Source organism: Lygodium microphyllum, chromosome 12 (genome assembly GCF_053477565.2).
Source record: "Lygodium microphyllum isolate KBCC chromosome 12, Lygodium_microphyllum_v1.1.10, whole genome shotgun sequence".
Taxonomy (NCBI): domain Eukaryota; kingdom Viridiplantae; phylum Streptophyta; class Polypodiopsida; order Schizaeales; family Lygodiaceae; genus Lygodium; species Lygodium microphyllum.
Genome location: NC_141146.1, coordinates 78,887,836 through 78,902,824, shown reverse-complemented (window position 1 = coordinate 78,902,824; position 14,989 = coordinate 78,887,836). Strand labels below are relative to the sequence as shown.

The 14,989-nt window shown below is 42.4% G+C and overlaps 1 protein-coding gene across 1 annotated transcript; it reads right to left on the bottom strand.

Annotated features, from left to right (window-relative positions):
- Positions 1-1,914: 1,914 nt before the first annotated feature.
- Positions 1,915-11,457, bottom strand: LOC148027958 (uncharacterized). The gene is made up of 24 exons (XM_087689652.1): positions 9,617-11,457; positions 9,285-9,497; positions 9,085-9,176; positions 8,847-8,960; positions 8,588-8,675; positions 8,321-8,407; positions 8,111-8,233; positions 7,951-8,031; positions 7,761-7,871; positions 7,594-7,689; positions 7,201-7,293; positions 7,048-7,121; positions 6,750-6,948; positions 6,569-6,657; positions 6,076-6,473; positions 5,553-5,994; positions 4,308-4,388; positions 4,134-4,229; positions 3,931-4,024; positions 3,691-3,839; positions 3,008-3,599; positions 2,767-2,898; positions 2,563-2,640; positions 1,915-2,434 (listed from the first exon to the last, which is right to left on the bottom strand). The coding sequence occupies exons 1-24, from the start codon at positions 11,252-11,254 to the stop codon at positions 2,243-2,245; spliced, it is 5,352 nt and encodes a 1,783-aa protein (XP_087545778.1). The 5' UTR covers positions 11,255-11,457; the 3' UTR covers positions 1,915-2,242.
- Positions 11,458-14,989: the final 3,532 nt, after the last annotated feature.

The following is a 14,989-nucleotide window of genomic DNA, read 5'->3' as shown; positions in this document are numbered from 1 at the left end:
AATATGATACAAATACCTAACAATGTCGAGCCCAATGATTGTTGCTTCGCATCGTATCTATCAATTGCCTAAACATCGAGCAAAGTCAAAGATTCGACTTGCAGATGACGCAAGCAAGTGAATTTTAGTATAGCGCTCAAGTCCATTCGCGTCGTATTTGTCGTTTGTCTAAATGTCGAGCCGAAATGAGATTCAATTTGCAGATATGACACGAGTAAGCAAATTTTAGTACGACGCTCAAGTGCATTGGCATCGTATCGATCATAGAAAAACGGTCATGCAAGCTTTTAGAACTCTAGAGATACGACGGAAGTCAACAAAACCTTGTTCATGCCGCTCGAGTGTGTTCGCACTGTATGTATCATCCACAAATACGATACGAATGTATGGCTTACAATCTAACGCTTGTTTACCTTCACATTGTATTTATTGTAAAAATATTTATTTCACTAATCCTAAATTAGATAAGTAGTTCAAGCTACCACTAGAATGACCTCTTTGATGGTTCTTTCTAACCAATCAGTTTTTTTAAGCTTTACTCTCTTAGTTCTCTTCATTCTTCTCTTCTCTGTTTCTCTCTAATAGTCTCAATTTTTTTTATTTTCATTCTTTCTTTTCTCTTTTTTCTTCTCACTAACCTCTTTCTTCCATGTCAATAATCTCTCTCTCTCTCTCTCTCTCTCTCTCGCATTTAGTTTATTGGGTTCTGTCAATCAATTTTTTCTCTCCATTCTCTCTCCCGTCCGTTACGCCTGTATCAGCGTTGGCTATTCACCTATCGTCACCGTTACATGCGCCATTGGAGCGGCCGCTCACCCTACACCAGCCTTTGCGACTGGAGCCCGTAGGTCCTACTGTCGCCCCCTCACCTAGCCTACTATAGACACTGCAACGCACCTAGCTTCGCCTTTGCAACCTCACCGACTGGCGCCCAAATCTTGCCCCACAAAGCAAACCTATCACTGCACCCTTGCCCCACAGCCTGCCACTCATTCTCATCAACGAGGGCCTCGCTTGCCCACACGACGGACAGAGGTGCCACCGTTGTCGTGGATGTTGCCTCCGCCACTACCACTGATGTTACCGCCACTGTTCTCATCGACGCCGCCTGCCTGCTACGTGCTGCACAGCTGAAAGTCAAAGCCGCTACCCTCTTAAAAGACGCTTGCACGCTGCGTGCTACATGGCGCGCAAAGAGAGTCTAAAGCAAGTGAAGTTTTGAAGATCCAAGAGGGCACAGATCTCGGATGAGACCTCGTCGATGAAGAGTTTGTGTGCTATACTGAGCTACTGAAGGTTGACCATCTCGGAGAGATAGAGATTGAGATTTTTCCGTACGCACGCAAGCCCGAAACACACTAGGAGAAAGAGAGAGATGCCGCTGCTGTCAGTGCCACCGCTGTCCTGCATTTGATGCTGCTCCTAACCCTGCTTCTGGCACCTGCTGCATGCTACACATGGGGGGAGAGAGAAGCTGAGACATGATCCGCAAGCTATGCAAAGAGAGATTTGCCATAGCCATGAGAGACAGAGGAATAGAGCAGGACGCACTATGTGTGAAGCGCCAGTTAACATGGGCACAGAGTCTTTACGCATCAAAAATATATTTTTATTTAAAAATTTTATTGTATTTATAATTTTTTGATTGATTACAAGTGTAAAAGTGCACTTTTGTCTAACATTTTACGATACAAATTGAGCAAAAGATATTTCCCATTCAAAAGTGAGCGAAGAGTTCACCTATTTAACATGTAAACAACAAGTTATATCCTCTCCAATATGTAAAAAACTGGGAACGCTCAACCCTAAATAAATATTTTGATTTATTATTACTTGTAAAGTGAGCATCCGCTACTTGACATGTAACTAACCTAAGTTAGAGAGACTCTGAAAGTTTGTGACCTCCCAAACCTATAGCTAAAATAATAGATAATATAATAGAAATAGATTTTACAAAATAATATATAATATAATAAAAATAGATTTTACAAAACAAAGCAGCAATTGACGTCTCGTCGTCGTTTTATAGCCCAGACTCGAGAGCTCTTGCCTATGAAGTGCTTTCTGGAGCCATACTATGGACTGTAGGAAACAAGGTTGCCACTTTGAGATTCGGCAGCAGTTCTTTGAATAGACTAGATGGGGTCTGGATGATGCCTTGGGAAAACATAAACTAGAGGAGCACACAGCATTTTGCTGGGTGCCGCGATACAAGATGTACAAAACATTTGGGTTCCAAAATTTATGGCAAGACAACAATGTCTGGCATGCTTTGTGATTCGACGGTCTTGCTGTTCACAAGGCCTGTTTTTGGTGAAGACCTGGAGGCTAAGAACCCAAGCAAGGTCTGTTGCTTGCTCACCTCACTCTTTGGCTTCTTACTCACAAGTGGGGCGTCCGAGACTCTTCGCTTTAGCACATCACCTTCTTTCTCCTGCACCCGGTTTGAAGCTTGTCAATAGCATGGGAAAACCTTAACCTCGTGGCAATATAGCAACATTAAAGGATCCTCTCAAAAGCCCTAATCGCGTGGCACAATAGCAACATTTGAGAATATTTTACCTTCTGCAGCAAGGGTGCATCACGATTGAGCTTCACTGTACTGGAAGATTTACTGTTGACACAAGGCGGACAGGTTTTCTGTGCCAAAACTCGGGATTAGAGGTCGACTATCATCACCGTTAGGCTAAAAACAATTGTATACAGTCAATCAGAATGAAGTGTTTTTTGGCAGCCCAAAAAAAGAAAAGTAGCTAAAACAAGTACATTTGAATGTGTGGACTGATTAGAAGGTAGCGGCAAAGCATGGACTGGCACTGCAGATGCATTTTCCTTCCCTGGATGCCGGAATGCACGATAATCCGAGGGCATCTTGCATGGAAAACCACTTCCTCCGTTCTGATCACAGGACATAAAAGGTTTCAGATGGCGATCAGAAGCTACAAAATTATGAAGATGGTAATCAGAAGCTACGGAATTGTAAAGAAGGCAAGAATCTACATAGTACCTTTGCTTGTGCACAGTACTTATCCTTCACAAGCGTTCTGTCAGAACATAAACTAGACAGAACTGTGGTTGCATTCTCGTTGACAGTAGTAATAGTAGTGGGCTCCTTACTAGTCCTCTGTGCAGCAAACACAGCAGGTGACTGCGTCTGATTTAGAGGCAGTTTTGAGCCATAATCATTTATGGTAGACGTTAATGGTGGCACTGAGTCCATTGGAGCAACAGCGTGCTTCCTAACCAGGCCTGAATGCAACTTGCTCAAGTCACTTGTCTTTTGGAAACTAGTTCTTGGGAAGCCGTTTATTTCACTATCCGAACTTGAATTGGGCAATTCCACGTGGTCATTGGGATTATGTTGCTCATCAAAACCATTGTTAAGGTTTGTTGTATTTGAGACCAGAGGTCGAAATAGACCTGACCTTTGGTTTTTAGCCAGCTTGGCTACCTCCTTGATCTCGAGGGAGATATCGCTGGGTGTTTTCTGCTGCCTGGCAGCTTCCGTGCTAAATCTGTAACTGAGCTGTTTTGATGGACTCGACTTACGCAGTTCATCGGGTAAAGGCGTCTCTATTTCCTGCCTGTCCTTGGTTGCTCTGCATCATCAGAGTTTGATTTAATAGTGTATACATAAATTAGGTAGAGGAGAATGCAGGTTTTGAAGCAACGCGAGAGTTCACAGCCTACCTCCACTCGAGAGCTCTTTTTCTAGCTGCTTCCTTCATTGCCTCTTTCTTTTGTCTTTCTATTTCCAGATAGTCATATGAAAGAGCATGAATAAGCTTCTTCAACCTTAACATCAGCACTGCATCGGTTGGCCAGCCACGCTCCTGCTCCTGTGGTATTTAAGATTCCAGTCGGTGAGTCATAATAAACAAAGAATTTCATGCGTGGATTAGTTTCCATATAAATTGGAATTTGCCATACCTTATTGGTTGGATTGTCGGCATTGATAGGATTGTCGTCATGTGTAGAACCGAACGATTCTAATATACAGGTAAATCGCAGAGTTTTGTCTTCCCTGCAAAGAGGAAGCAATTACTTTCAAATTCACTAGTAATCTAGGAAACACACAAGATATGCTGGTCTCAAATGCAGTGCATCCTCGACAATTTGACGCAACCAATCACCTCAACTTATGGAAATCTCGATGGCCATGCTTGTGTGCTCCCACCATCAGGTCTAAGTCTTCGGCTTCGCCCCACCAGTCTGGTAGCTTCTTCGTCCTGTTTACAGAACTGTGAGTTCGGTTTCTCCTCTGCATTCAAGTCTTCAATTTAATCAGTTAAACAGCAGAAACTTGCCTTGGAACATAAGGGGGAAGGGTGCGGCCATTAGAAAAGGCTTTTGCAAGCTCCTCACGTTCATGGATAGTTTGCAAGTATCTGGTTTAATTTACAGCCTGACATTAGCTTCTTCACAAGTAGGCTCAGCTTCTTCACAAGTAGACTCTCTTTAAACAACATTACAGGTACACTTAGGTAAACAAATCTGTTGGTAAAGACATATGCTAGACTGTACGACATCGTGTTCTAAATCCCCAGCATGTTTCTAGAAAAGCCGAATCACTATCCTCAATACCAAACTGCATTCACATATTCTATCAAAAGCGCATCTGTTTTCGTTATCGGCCGAACTAGACTCACAAATGTCAATGCATCCGAACACGTTTGACTTGTTGAAATCCTCAAGCACATTTGTTAAGCCTATGAAAAGCTTGTAAATTAACTCAGGTGTCCCATGAGCTGTCTTTGACCAAGATTTCAGAAGTTCAAGGACCTAGACTTCAAAACAACCCTCATAATCTGTCTATCCAAAGCCTCCCAGGAGGAACATGGTTGTCATCACTCCAAGAAATCGACCTTTCTGCGCACGAACATCCCCTGCGAGAGACATTTCTACAAACTTGCGACGCATCTAAGCATGAGCCAAGATGCTTAGTCTACATTGCCCACACCAGAAGGAAGTATCTGAATTATTCCTGACATCAATTGCTCCGGGAAATAAAATTATTACATCAGATGTTGATCTAAAAATTTAGATAATACTTCATGTAGCACTCCCAAAACGCAAGGTTTCAACAGCACTTGCTCTATAACACAACGTTTTGGTCATTGAGATTGTGTCTCTGCCCTTCAGAATCAAATGGACGTGCTGACGTGTTAAGCACGCCCCTAGCAGCTCTCCAAAGGGTGAGACTAACAACGCATTCAAGATCTTCTAGGCTTATTGAAATCCCTCAAGCACCTAAGGTCAAATGACATGGGCACAGTTGTCTATTGAAAGCTTGTATACAAACTCAGCAGTCCCCGTAAGGTGTGCTTGCTTAGACTGCAAGACTTCAAGACCGGAAGTTAACAATCCATTGGCACAAGACTTGCAGCGGTCACATATTTGACATCAGTTCAAGAAACCACGCACTCCTCGCCGCTAGCATCCCATCAGAGAGATTTACAACTGTTAGAACTTGAACCAAGAAGCTTCCGTTAGACAGAGATAGAAAGTTAGGGGTAATCTAGTAGCAACATTTGCCGTAAATAACACAGTACCTTGATGCATTCTTCTGTAGCCGACTCATAAAGCCTTGAGAGTTCAGAGCATTTTGTGCAAACGGTGGAACCAAAGGCATCTCAGCTTTCCCTACTGTGTTCTTGTCAGAGGCTTCTTTGGAAGGCACCATTACATGACTATCTTTGGGCGCCCCTGCTATCTCAGAGCCATTAGTATTTCCAGAGCTTGCAAATGTGCATGTATTCCAACTGGTAGCTTGCTGTGGGGTTGGAAATGAATGTATCGCTGATAAACTGGAGTTTCTCGCAAGGTTTTCATCTTCCACGTCTGCTCTGGAGTTTTCATTCGTGGCTCCATGCACATCATTACCTCGTATATTCTTTGCCTGAAAATACTGACATAACTGAACTATTGCTTTGCACAGCTGTTGCGTTTGATCGAGTCCATAGTGTTCTAATCCAGCCTCCGCCATGATTTGTTCTGCGTCAAGCAGGATTAGTAATAGCAAAGATATAATTACTGAGCTGATAAAGCTAAGCCTGAAGATCTTTCAACACCTACCTGCACGATCAGGTCCAAGCTGAATGAGCCGATTCTCCAGTCGTTTCAGATCCTTCTCGGACCACTCTTTGAGACCATCTTGAGCCTCTTGTTCTTGGACATTTTTCCTTTTGGTGGAGCGAATTTTTCCTTCAGATCTTTCATACTCCTCGTCAGAGGACTCCACATCGGAAGCCACATGTCGTTCTCTATAGTTGACCTTTGTCCTTCTCCGAGGGCCACATGGGACTACTAGCTCTTGTTTGTCAGGATGCAGAGCTGCGATACAAGCCTCCGGCAGCAATTCTTGCCAAAATTGCGGTGTGTTTCCATCAAGATCAGGAACCGGATTATTTCCTGCAGAATCAACCTCAGGGTTGGATATAAATGTAGCAACCGAGAAAGAATTATTGCCACGTCTGCATAGACATGGTATCAGACCGTCAGTAAAGTGATCAAAACTACTTTTAAGACATGAAACATCGGCAAACAAGCATATAAATCGGATCATCACCCGCCAATAAGACGTTTCTCTGTCCTGCTCTCGAGGATCTGCTCGATGTTTTGGGCATGAAAGGCTGCAGCTTCAGCCTCCCCGTCCTCCTGTAGTCCATAAGTTCATGTTCGAGAATCCATTGTTATTAAGACATTTCAGCATGAACACACAGCATGGTAAAGCTCCCACTTAAGCTTACCTTCAGTATATCATAAGCCCCTCTCCTTAACAGACTCTCAATATTTTTGTTGTGATCGCTATCATGACTCACTGCTTGCATACTACCTAAGATTGCTTCATCAAGTCCATACTTGCGTGAAGAGCACTCGAACAAGTGCTGCTCATAGGTATTTCTTGTTATGAGTCTGTAGATTCGGACATCCTTGGTTTGACCAATCCTACATGTCAAGGCAGAGTCGTCAGGCCAACAGAGATGTTTGCAATGTGTCTAGCATAGTTTGCCATATAGAAGGAATCAAATGTAAGGCTTTAAGAACCTGTGACATCGGGCCATTGCCTGAAGGTCGTTCTGAGGATTCCAGTCAGAATCATAAATTATACAAGTGTCCGCCTGTGACGTTACATAATAAAAGAAGAGTTAGGATTAGCCTAGATTCTTTATGAAGATGTGCTCAAAATGCTACACGTACAGCGGTTAAGGTTATGCCCAATCCTCCAGCTCTTGTGCTTAATAAGAAAACGAATGTATCGCTACCTTTCTCAGAGTACCGATCAATTGCTGCCTGCAAGGAAACGACTTGACATGCTCAGCAGGTCCCGTGTTGCATGCAACTGGCGCATGCCGAACTGTACAACTAAAGCAGCGCAAAGCAATAACTGTGGAGAAGGGCGTTGAATAACGCAAATGGAACTGCCCTACTTACATAAGCCTTCGCCACATAACATGTTCTGTATTTACGCATTAACATGAAATGAACGAATAACCATAGGTCCATAGGTTTACCAACATGTTTTTGCAGTTTTCTGCGGAAAAAACACGAACGTAGAAGGAACCAGTGCCAACCACAGAACGATAGATTTACCTGACGGTCAGATCCACGTATAGTTCCGTCTATTCGTTCATAGGAGTAGTTCTTAACGTCGAGGTAGTCCTCCAAAAGATCCAACATGATTGCAAACTGTCCAAAACACCAAGATCAAGAAAAGGCATAGATAAGAAGCAACAAGCTGGTATTGCAAGTGAATATACCTGGGAAAAAAGTAGAACTCTGTGTCCTGCATTCTTCAACATTGGCAACAGCTTATCCAAAAGCATCATTTTCCCTGAAGCTTGGCAGAGAGCCTTCTGGGAACCTTCCTCCTGACAAGCAAAAATGTTATTAGCTAGGGAGAATTACTGACCAACTGACCGCTACTGATCCAACTTCAGGAGAACTTACATTAGGAAGCTTCAAATTTATATCTTCTTGCAATCCATTGCAAAGGAAAGGGTGATTGCATAGCTTTCGGAGCTCCATTGCCTGGAGTAAACATAATGAGAACTAGAAGCAGAGACAACGGAACAGAGCTTTTGTACCACAACATATTATAGGTACACACCACATTCCGAAGATTCGGGATATTGCTTGTTTGAGAACCCTTCAAAAGATCTGCTATTCTATTCTCAAGGATTGCTCTGTAGTAGCGTCGCTGTTCCTTCGTTAACTCCACCCAAATTATGGTCTGCAAACAATGCACGAATTCTGCCTCAACTGAAGCTTTATAGTACTTGGCATACGTAAGTATCAAGGAAGCAAAAGGTGGTTTTACCTCCTCTTTTTGAGGAATGCTCTTCTCAACATCTTCCTTCATTCGTCTGAGAAGCCTAGGTTTTAGGATTTCTTGGAGATCTTTGACCTGGACAACAGATAAATTTTGTTCTGAGCTAATCGCCTACCTGCCAATACGTAAGAAGTTGCATCTAAACTACATCATAACCACCCACAGTCAGGGCAAGCAAGCGTATCATTTAGACACCACTTAGTATTTCATAAAAGCACTCGCCCAAGCTTTAAGGCGTAAGAAAGTATGACTCACCTGCTCGGCATTTTGTAAATCACCATACTTGAGGAGGAAGTCTTCTTCATCACCGAATCGTTCAGGGTCTAGCACACTTAAGAGGCTACTGCAAAACCTCAAGCTAAACAGGTTCAGGACATTATCGACATGTGGGATCAGCTTATGATGCAGTTAGTATCGGCGAACTGGCAAAGTAAGCAGAGTCGATAGTACCACCACATTACGTACCAAAATGCCAAAACTTTGTTGGATGTTTAATCATCACAGCATTACTTACAAGATTTCCTTTGTGTTGTTCTGAACAGGTGTTCCTGTCAATAGAAGAAGGCCGCCTTTTCCTACTTGGAGCTGTTTCAGAGCTCGTGCGGTCTTGGAATCTTTTGACTTCAACCTGGAGTCAATTTCCCCACTCACCCCTTTAAAACCAGAACTGGGCATTCGTACCTTAGACTCTAGGGTACAGTCCACATAGAACAAACCTCAGCCTCAGCATACAGAAATTACAGCAAGCAAACCTGTGAGCTTCATCAACAACCAAATATCGCCATTCCTGTTTCGCGAGAAATGACACATCCTTCATCATGATTTCAAAGCTTGTCAACAGAACCTGGATATTGATAAAGAGCCCTGTTAGAGGGATATAACTTTCATTGGAGCAGGCAACGGTTTAGCAATACACATAACGCAAATGATGCAAAAGAAGAAAGAGCCTTACATGAAACTTGATCTTTTGAGATTTGGGGATGAAAATCTCGTATTGCTTTATAATATCACGGTCTTCCGCAGACCCACAGTACGTAACACAATTCATGTCTGTTAAAGACTCAATTTCTCTTTGCCAGTGTCCTAAAGTTGAAACTGGTGCTATGACCAGGAAAGGTCCTCTGACTCTCCGTTTAACTCGCAGATTTTGAAGCATGGAGACAGCCTACAAAATTTCGTTAGGCAGAGTTATAGAGCAAGAGTCTAAGCCTTTTATACGAAGGATTAACACTACAGTGGCAGTTGAGTGCGGACGTGGTATTGCAAGACAAGGGTTAAACGGACCTGCATAGTCTTCCCAAGGCCCATCTCATCTGCAAGGATGCAATTAACACGGCTCTGAAAATTATGATCCATCCACGCTAAGCCTTTCTCTTGATAATCACGAAGCACTCGGCCATCTTTAAAGAGCAGTTCACTGATTAAAGGTACCATGGTTGAAGCATTGGAGTGGATCCACAAATAGCGCTCAATAGCCGCGTTGTCTCCTGCAAGGTCCTCCTTTAGTTCCCATGTGGCTTCTGAGTAAGGAAGTCCGCACCACTTCACAAAATAGTAATCTTTTCTACCCCTGCGGTCCTCAGCAATGATTCTGTCAACTTTGATATACAGTGGATTGAATGCAGGACCATTTTCTCTCTCTCCAGGATTGCCATCTACTCTTCCTAGGTCATCCATTCTTTTCCAGAAGTTTCTCAACAGCTGAGGATTCTTTTGTATCAAGAGAGCTTCCTTCACAAGGGTAACCTTCCTGTAACTTTTCCCACTTTCTTTCACGCAATAGATGGCACCCTCGGTGTTTCTTCCTCTCACGGAAAGGACTTTCTCAATATGGGAGACTCGCTTCACTACATCACCTCTAACATGATCGTCGCCGAGGAGCAATCCAAACGCATCCACTTCAAGCTTGAGAGTAGTATCCTGCTCACCTGCGGTACTTTTAGAGCTCCCTTGACCAATGCTATTTATTACTTGCTCAGATTTTGTGGTATTCTTTACAGGCTCGCTCTCGCAGTCTGAGCTTTCAATCTCCAGGATGGACTTAGGGGCACAAGCCCTTGGCAAAACTTCCCTTTTGAGGCTAGTGACAATCTTCTCGTCCTTGCTGGCAGGCTTTGCCCTGTCTTTCTTCCCTGGCTTCTTCGGCAGCTCCTCGGTAGAGAGCTCACTGTCTGAATAATGAAACTCGATAAGAGTCTTTGGAGCGCATCTTCTACGATAGACTTCTCTTCCGGATGTGCAGCTGGGCTTCTCTGGCATTGTTGAATCGTTCATATCATCCTCGAGATCGACACAGACTGCAGGAACAACTCCGGTATTAAGGGAAGATGAAGCCAGCTTGGTCAATCGCCGTCTTCCAGGCACCTCAACTCTCCGCGCCACTGTCTCCTTGATGCTCTTGAATGCAAAAGAAGTGAAGTCGGGAAGCCCGTCTTCTCCATCCGAGGAGTTTTCAGCAATTTCCAGGACAGCCTCCTGGAACCTGGTAGGGCTCTTGCCTCCATCTTGGAACTCGCTTTCGCTGGAAGAGGAAGCTTCCTTGTAGCTTCTTCTTACAAGTCGGCTGGAGCTCCTCCTCGCCTCTAGGTTCCCTGTTTGACCACTCGAGCCTTTCCTGCTCGATGCAGGACGCTCCACAAAGTCATCGTCTTCGCTGTCTTGCACCATATCGACTCTCTTCGGAGAAAGGCAGCAAGTAGCGTTGGTATTTGTCACATTAGGCTGCGCGTAGCGCAGCAGAGCGCCTGCCTTAGCAACCTTCTTCGAGTCAGGGCTTACCTTAGACCGCAAGACCTGCACTTTGCGCTTCCTTGTATTTACGACAACGATGCTCTCGGGGCCGGAGGAAGAAGATTGAGATACCTTGACCTCGTCACTGTCGGAGGAGTATTTGATGCAGCTGGATCTCTGGCGGAGATTCATGGCTGCTAGAGACGAGTGACACGAGTCTAGTATTTGAGAGGTAAGCAAGGCGAAGAATGTCCCCCCCTGACAGGTAGATGCATGTTTTCCCTTGTATTTTTAGGCTGCCATTGATGAGGAGGAGGAGGAGTGGGGAGTGGGGAAGGCGCCAGAGAACGCCTCCAAATGTTGCCGTTTTCGAACATTTCGTGCGAAAAAGTTTTTGGCGCCAAACGATCGGCCCCCTTGACCAGCTATAGCCTCTACACCCATGATCCATCCCATGGATGCAAGTTGCAACCGTTGGATTCAATTTGGTTCCACTAGTACTCACACAAAGTTTTAGTAGGGCTCAAAAAAATCGAAGTTCAATGTAAAATGAATTACAATTTTACAAAAATCACCTTTTAAAATACAAATAACAATTTTAACGAATTTCATAAAAATGAAAATAAAAATGATTTGCATGTAAAATAATATCTAGACCAATAAATAAATATAAATATTCATTGCACATGAATTTTTTGAATCGATATTATATTTATAAAATATGTTTAAATGGCATGTATCATAAATATAATTACTATTTATTAAATATATAAATTTAAATACTCATGAGTCATGAGTTATGAGGCATAACTCATGGCTTAATACTTGATAGGTATAATTATTAATGATTAAAAATATGAGAAAGATTAGAAAATTATTTAGTAACAGAATTTTATTTATTAGGTGTTAATAGTCAGGTGGTTGGGCAATGCATTAAAGTTTGGAAATTGGAAATTGGTACATGTAGATTCTAGATAGTAGAATGCATTAAAGTTTGGAAATTGGAAATTGGCACATGTAGATTCTAGATAGTAGAATGGGAAGGGTGGGCAGCATCCAAAGTGAGTTGTGAGTCATGACTATTTTTTCAAATTATTTCTTCACTCCCATCTCCTTGAGTCCTTGGTCTTTTTCATCTTCCAGGCTTTACCTCATTCAACTCCTTAAGTCCAACTTCTCCACCTCCATCATCTGCTACCTGCGTTTTCATCTTCGTTGCCCTGCATCTTCATCTTTATCTTCGTCTCCTCTCCTCTCCTATCCCTAATCTTCATCGCCCTCCATCTTCATTTTTGAGGGTTCCTCCTCCAGTGGTCAAGCCTGCTTCTTCTTTAGGTCATCCTTCTCCTCCCCCTCCATATCCATCTTCGACTCCTCCTCCTCCTCCATCTTCTATCAGTGGTCTATTGCCCTTGGTCTGCTGCCCTACCTCCAGCGGCCTAGCATCCAGTGGATCCTCGCCCTCCATCTTCATCTTCAGCTCCTCCTCCTCCTCCTCCTCAATCCTCCTACAATGACCTAGCGAGCCCATTGTCCTAGTGGCTCATCTCCTCCTCCTCCTTGCCCTCCATCTTCATCTTCGGCTCATCCTCCTCCACTGGCCTACTTCTTTAGCTCCTCCTCCTCCTCCTCCTCCTCCTTCATCTCCATCTTCGACTCCTCCTCCTCCTCCATCTTCCTTCAATGGACTGCCCTTCATCCCCCAGTGGCCCAATCCTTCATCCAACGGCCCACCCTAGCCCTTCGTCCAACAACCCAATCAATAAGGTAAATTTTTAATTTTTATATATGTGTTTTATTTATTTTATTATGCTTGTGTTTTTATGAGATACTTTAATACATCTCTCTCTCTCTCTCTCTCTCTCTCTCTCTCTCTCTCTCTCTCTCTCTCTCTCTCTCTCTCTCTCTCTCTCTCTCTCTCTCTCTCTCTCTCTCTCTCTCTAACATATGTGCCTAGATATGTAAACACACATGCTTGTACACATCATACATAATTAATAGGTTACAATGGCCTATGCTCCTTAAACTAGTGATTTCAATTTCAACAACTCTACTTCTAATATGCTTCTAACCCCATTAGTTGATTAAGTAATTGGTCCTATACTTTCAAGTATTGTTATATCAATCAATTCATAATGTCAATTCAATTTATGAAAAGAAGCTTATCTTTACATGCTTGAGGAGGCTAAAAACCCCAAATTTCTTTCTAATTTTAAGGCAATATCAATAGCAATGGGACTATCAATAGCAATGGAAAAACTTGGCTTTAAAGGATACTTGGACTCGAATTAGCTTCAATCCAATGCTATGCGAGAAGTATCGAAACTTGTTAAAGCTTAGTGAAATTGCATTGTTACAATGTTCTAGTATCACCATTTGCAAAATAGGCTTTTCCATTCAAAACCTAATCAAGACATGCAATAGAAATCAACTAGTTGCAGCACATATGGAAGCTTTAATGTTAATTTCTATCAAGGGAGGTAGCCTTTAAGAGATGGACTTTACTGCAGCCATTGAAGCACGAAAAAAGGGTAAAACATCAAGGCATATCTATGGTGCTTCCCAACCTTAACTTGTAAGGTTCTTTATGATCGTCTTTTATTACACTTACTTTCATGTGATCTTAAAGTTAATTTATGTAACTATTGCTTGTATTTGAGCTTTTATAATATGTGTTTTGCAAGTGTGGACTTGCTTACCAATTGCCTTCTTCATCGAGTACTTAAGGAGTTGAGTTTTGCCATTCTATTTGTACTCATGTTTGAGATATTCTAACATAGCATCTCCCTTTGATGTGCAAGTGAAAATCCTATAATGGAATTTTGGGGCATCCGCATACCTTACTTTGTATAAGAACATGTCCATGGGGATTATGTGTCCTCCAATGTCAAGACAATAGCTAAGCTTCTAGCAAGTGCTTGATATAGCTTCAAGTAGATGCCTCTCATTTTGTAATATGAATAGAGCTAACTTGTATGATTCATTAGCTCTCTCTCTATTATCTTAGATCTCGGTTTGTCATTGAGAATGCAAAATTTAATATAAAAACACATCATTTTGCAATCAACTCCATCTTACAAACTTGAATATTTAGAATGTAGAATTATTGATACAAGGTTTTTGACAATAAAATTATGAGTTTGAATGTAGTATACCTTGAAATTCTAGTCAATCTATAAACTTAAAGGATCGAATAAAGCTTGCAAGTCCACACATCCAAAGGTTTTTGTATTGGTTGTAAAAGATGTTTTTCGTGAACACAGAGTTTTAGGCAAATTACCACTGCAATTCACAAATTATGAATTACAACAAATCTTATGGGCATCTAGGATAGAGGGACCACATGCCTAGCTAGGCAAAAACTTTGAGCATCCAACCCTGTGTTTTTAGTTCCATATAGCTAAGTATATAATGCCTCCCGACTCCCCACCAAAAGCTCATGATGTTGAACCCTATAGGAAAAACAAGGGAAAAGAGTCCCTTTTCCTTATGTGGCAAAATGTCAAAAACTTCTAACTCAAAGTAGGTAGGGTAGCACACCGACCACACACAGGTCAATTAACTTGCATGAGTTAGCCTAGGATATGACAAAGGGAGTGTTGTGTCTCATCTTCCACCATATTCACTTCCCTAGTGTCTTTGCCTAGGCACAATAGAGTTGAGGGATGTCTCTTTTTTTTTTTAATACTCCCTTTACTTGCAAAAGCAAGGCATATATAGCAATGATCTATTAAACTTGTTGGGATATATGGATGGCTTTTTATCTCCTTATTGCGGTTTATCTCTCCTCATTCTAGTTTTCATGCCTTCTCAACAATCAATGTATAGCACGTGGCTCCTTTAATTCTGGTCAATGGATTTGCACTTGACCTGCTTATGTCTAGGCTATACAATTAAAGTTCAAAAAAATGAAAAGATACTTGTTCT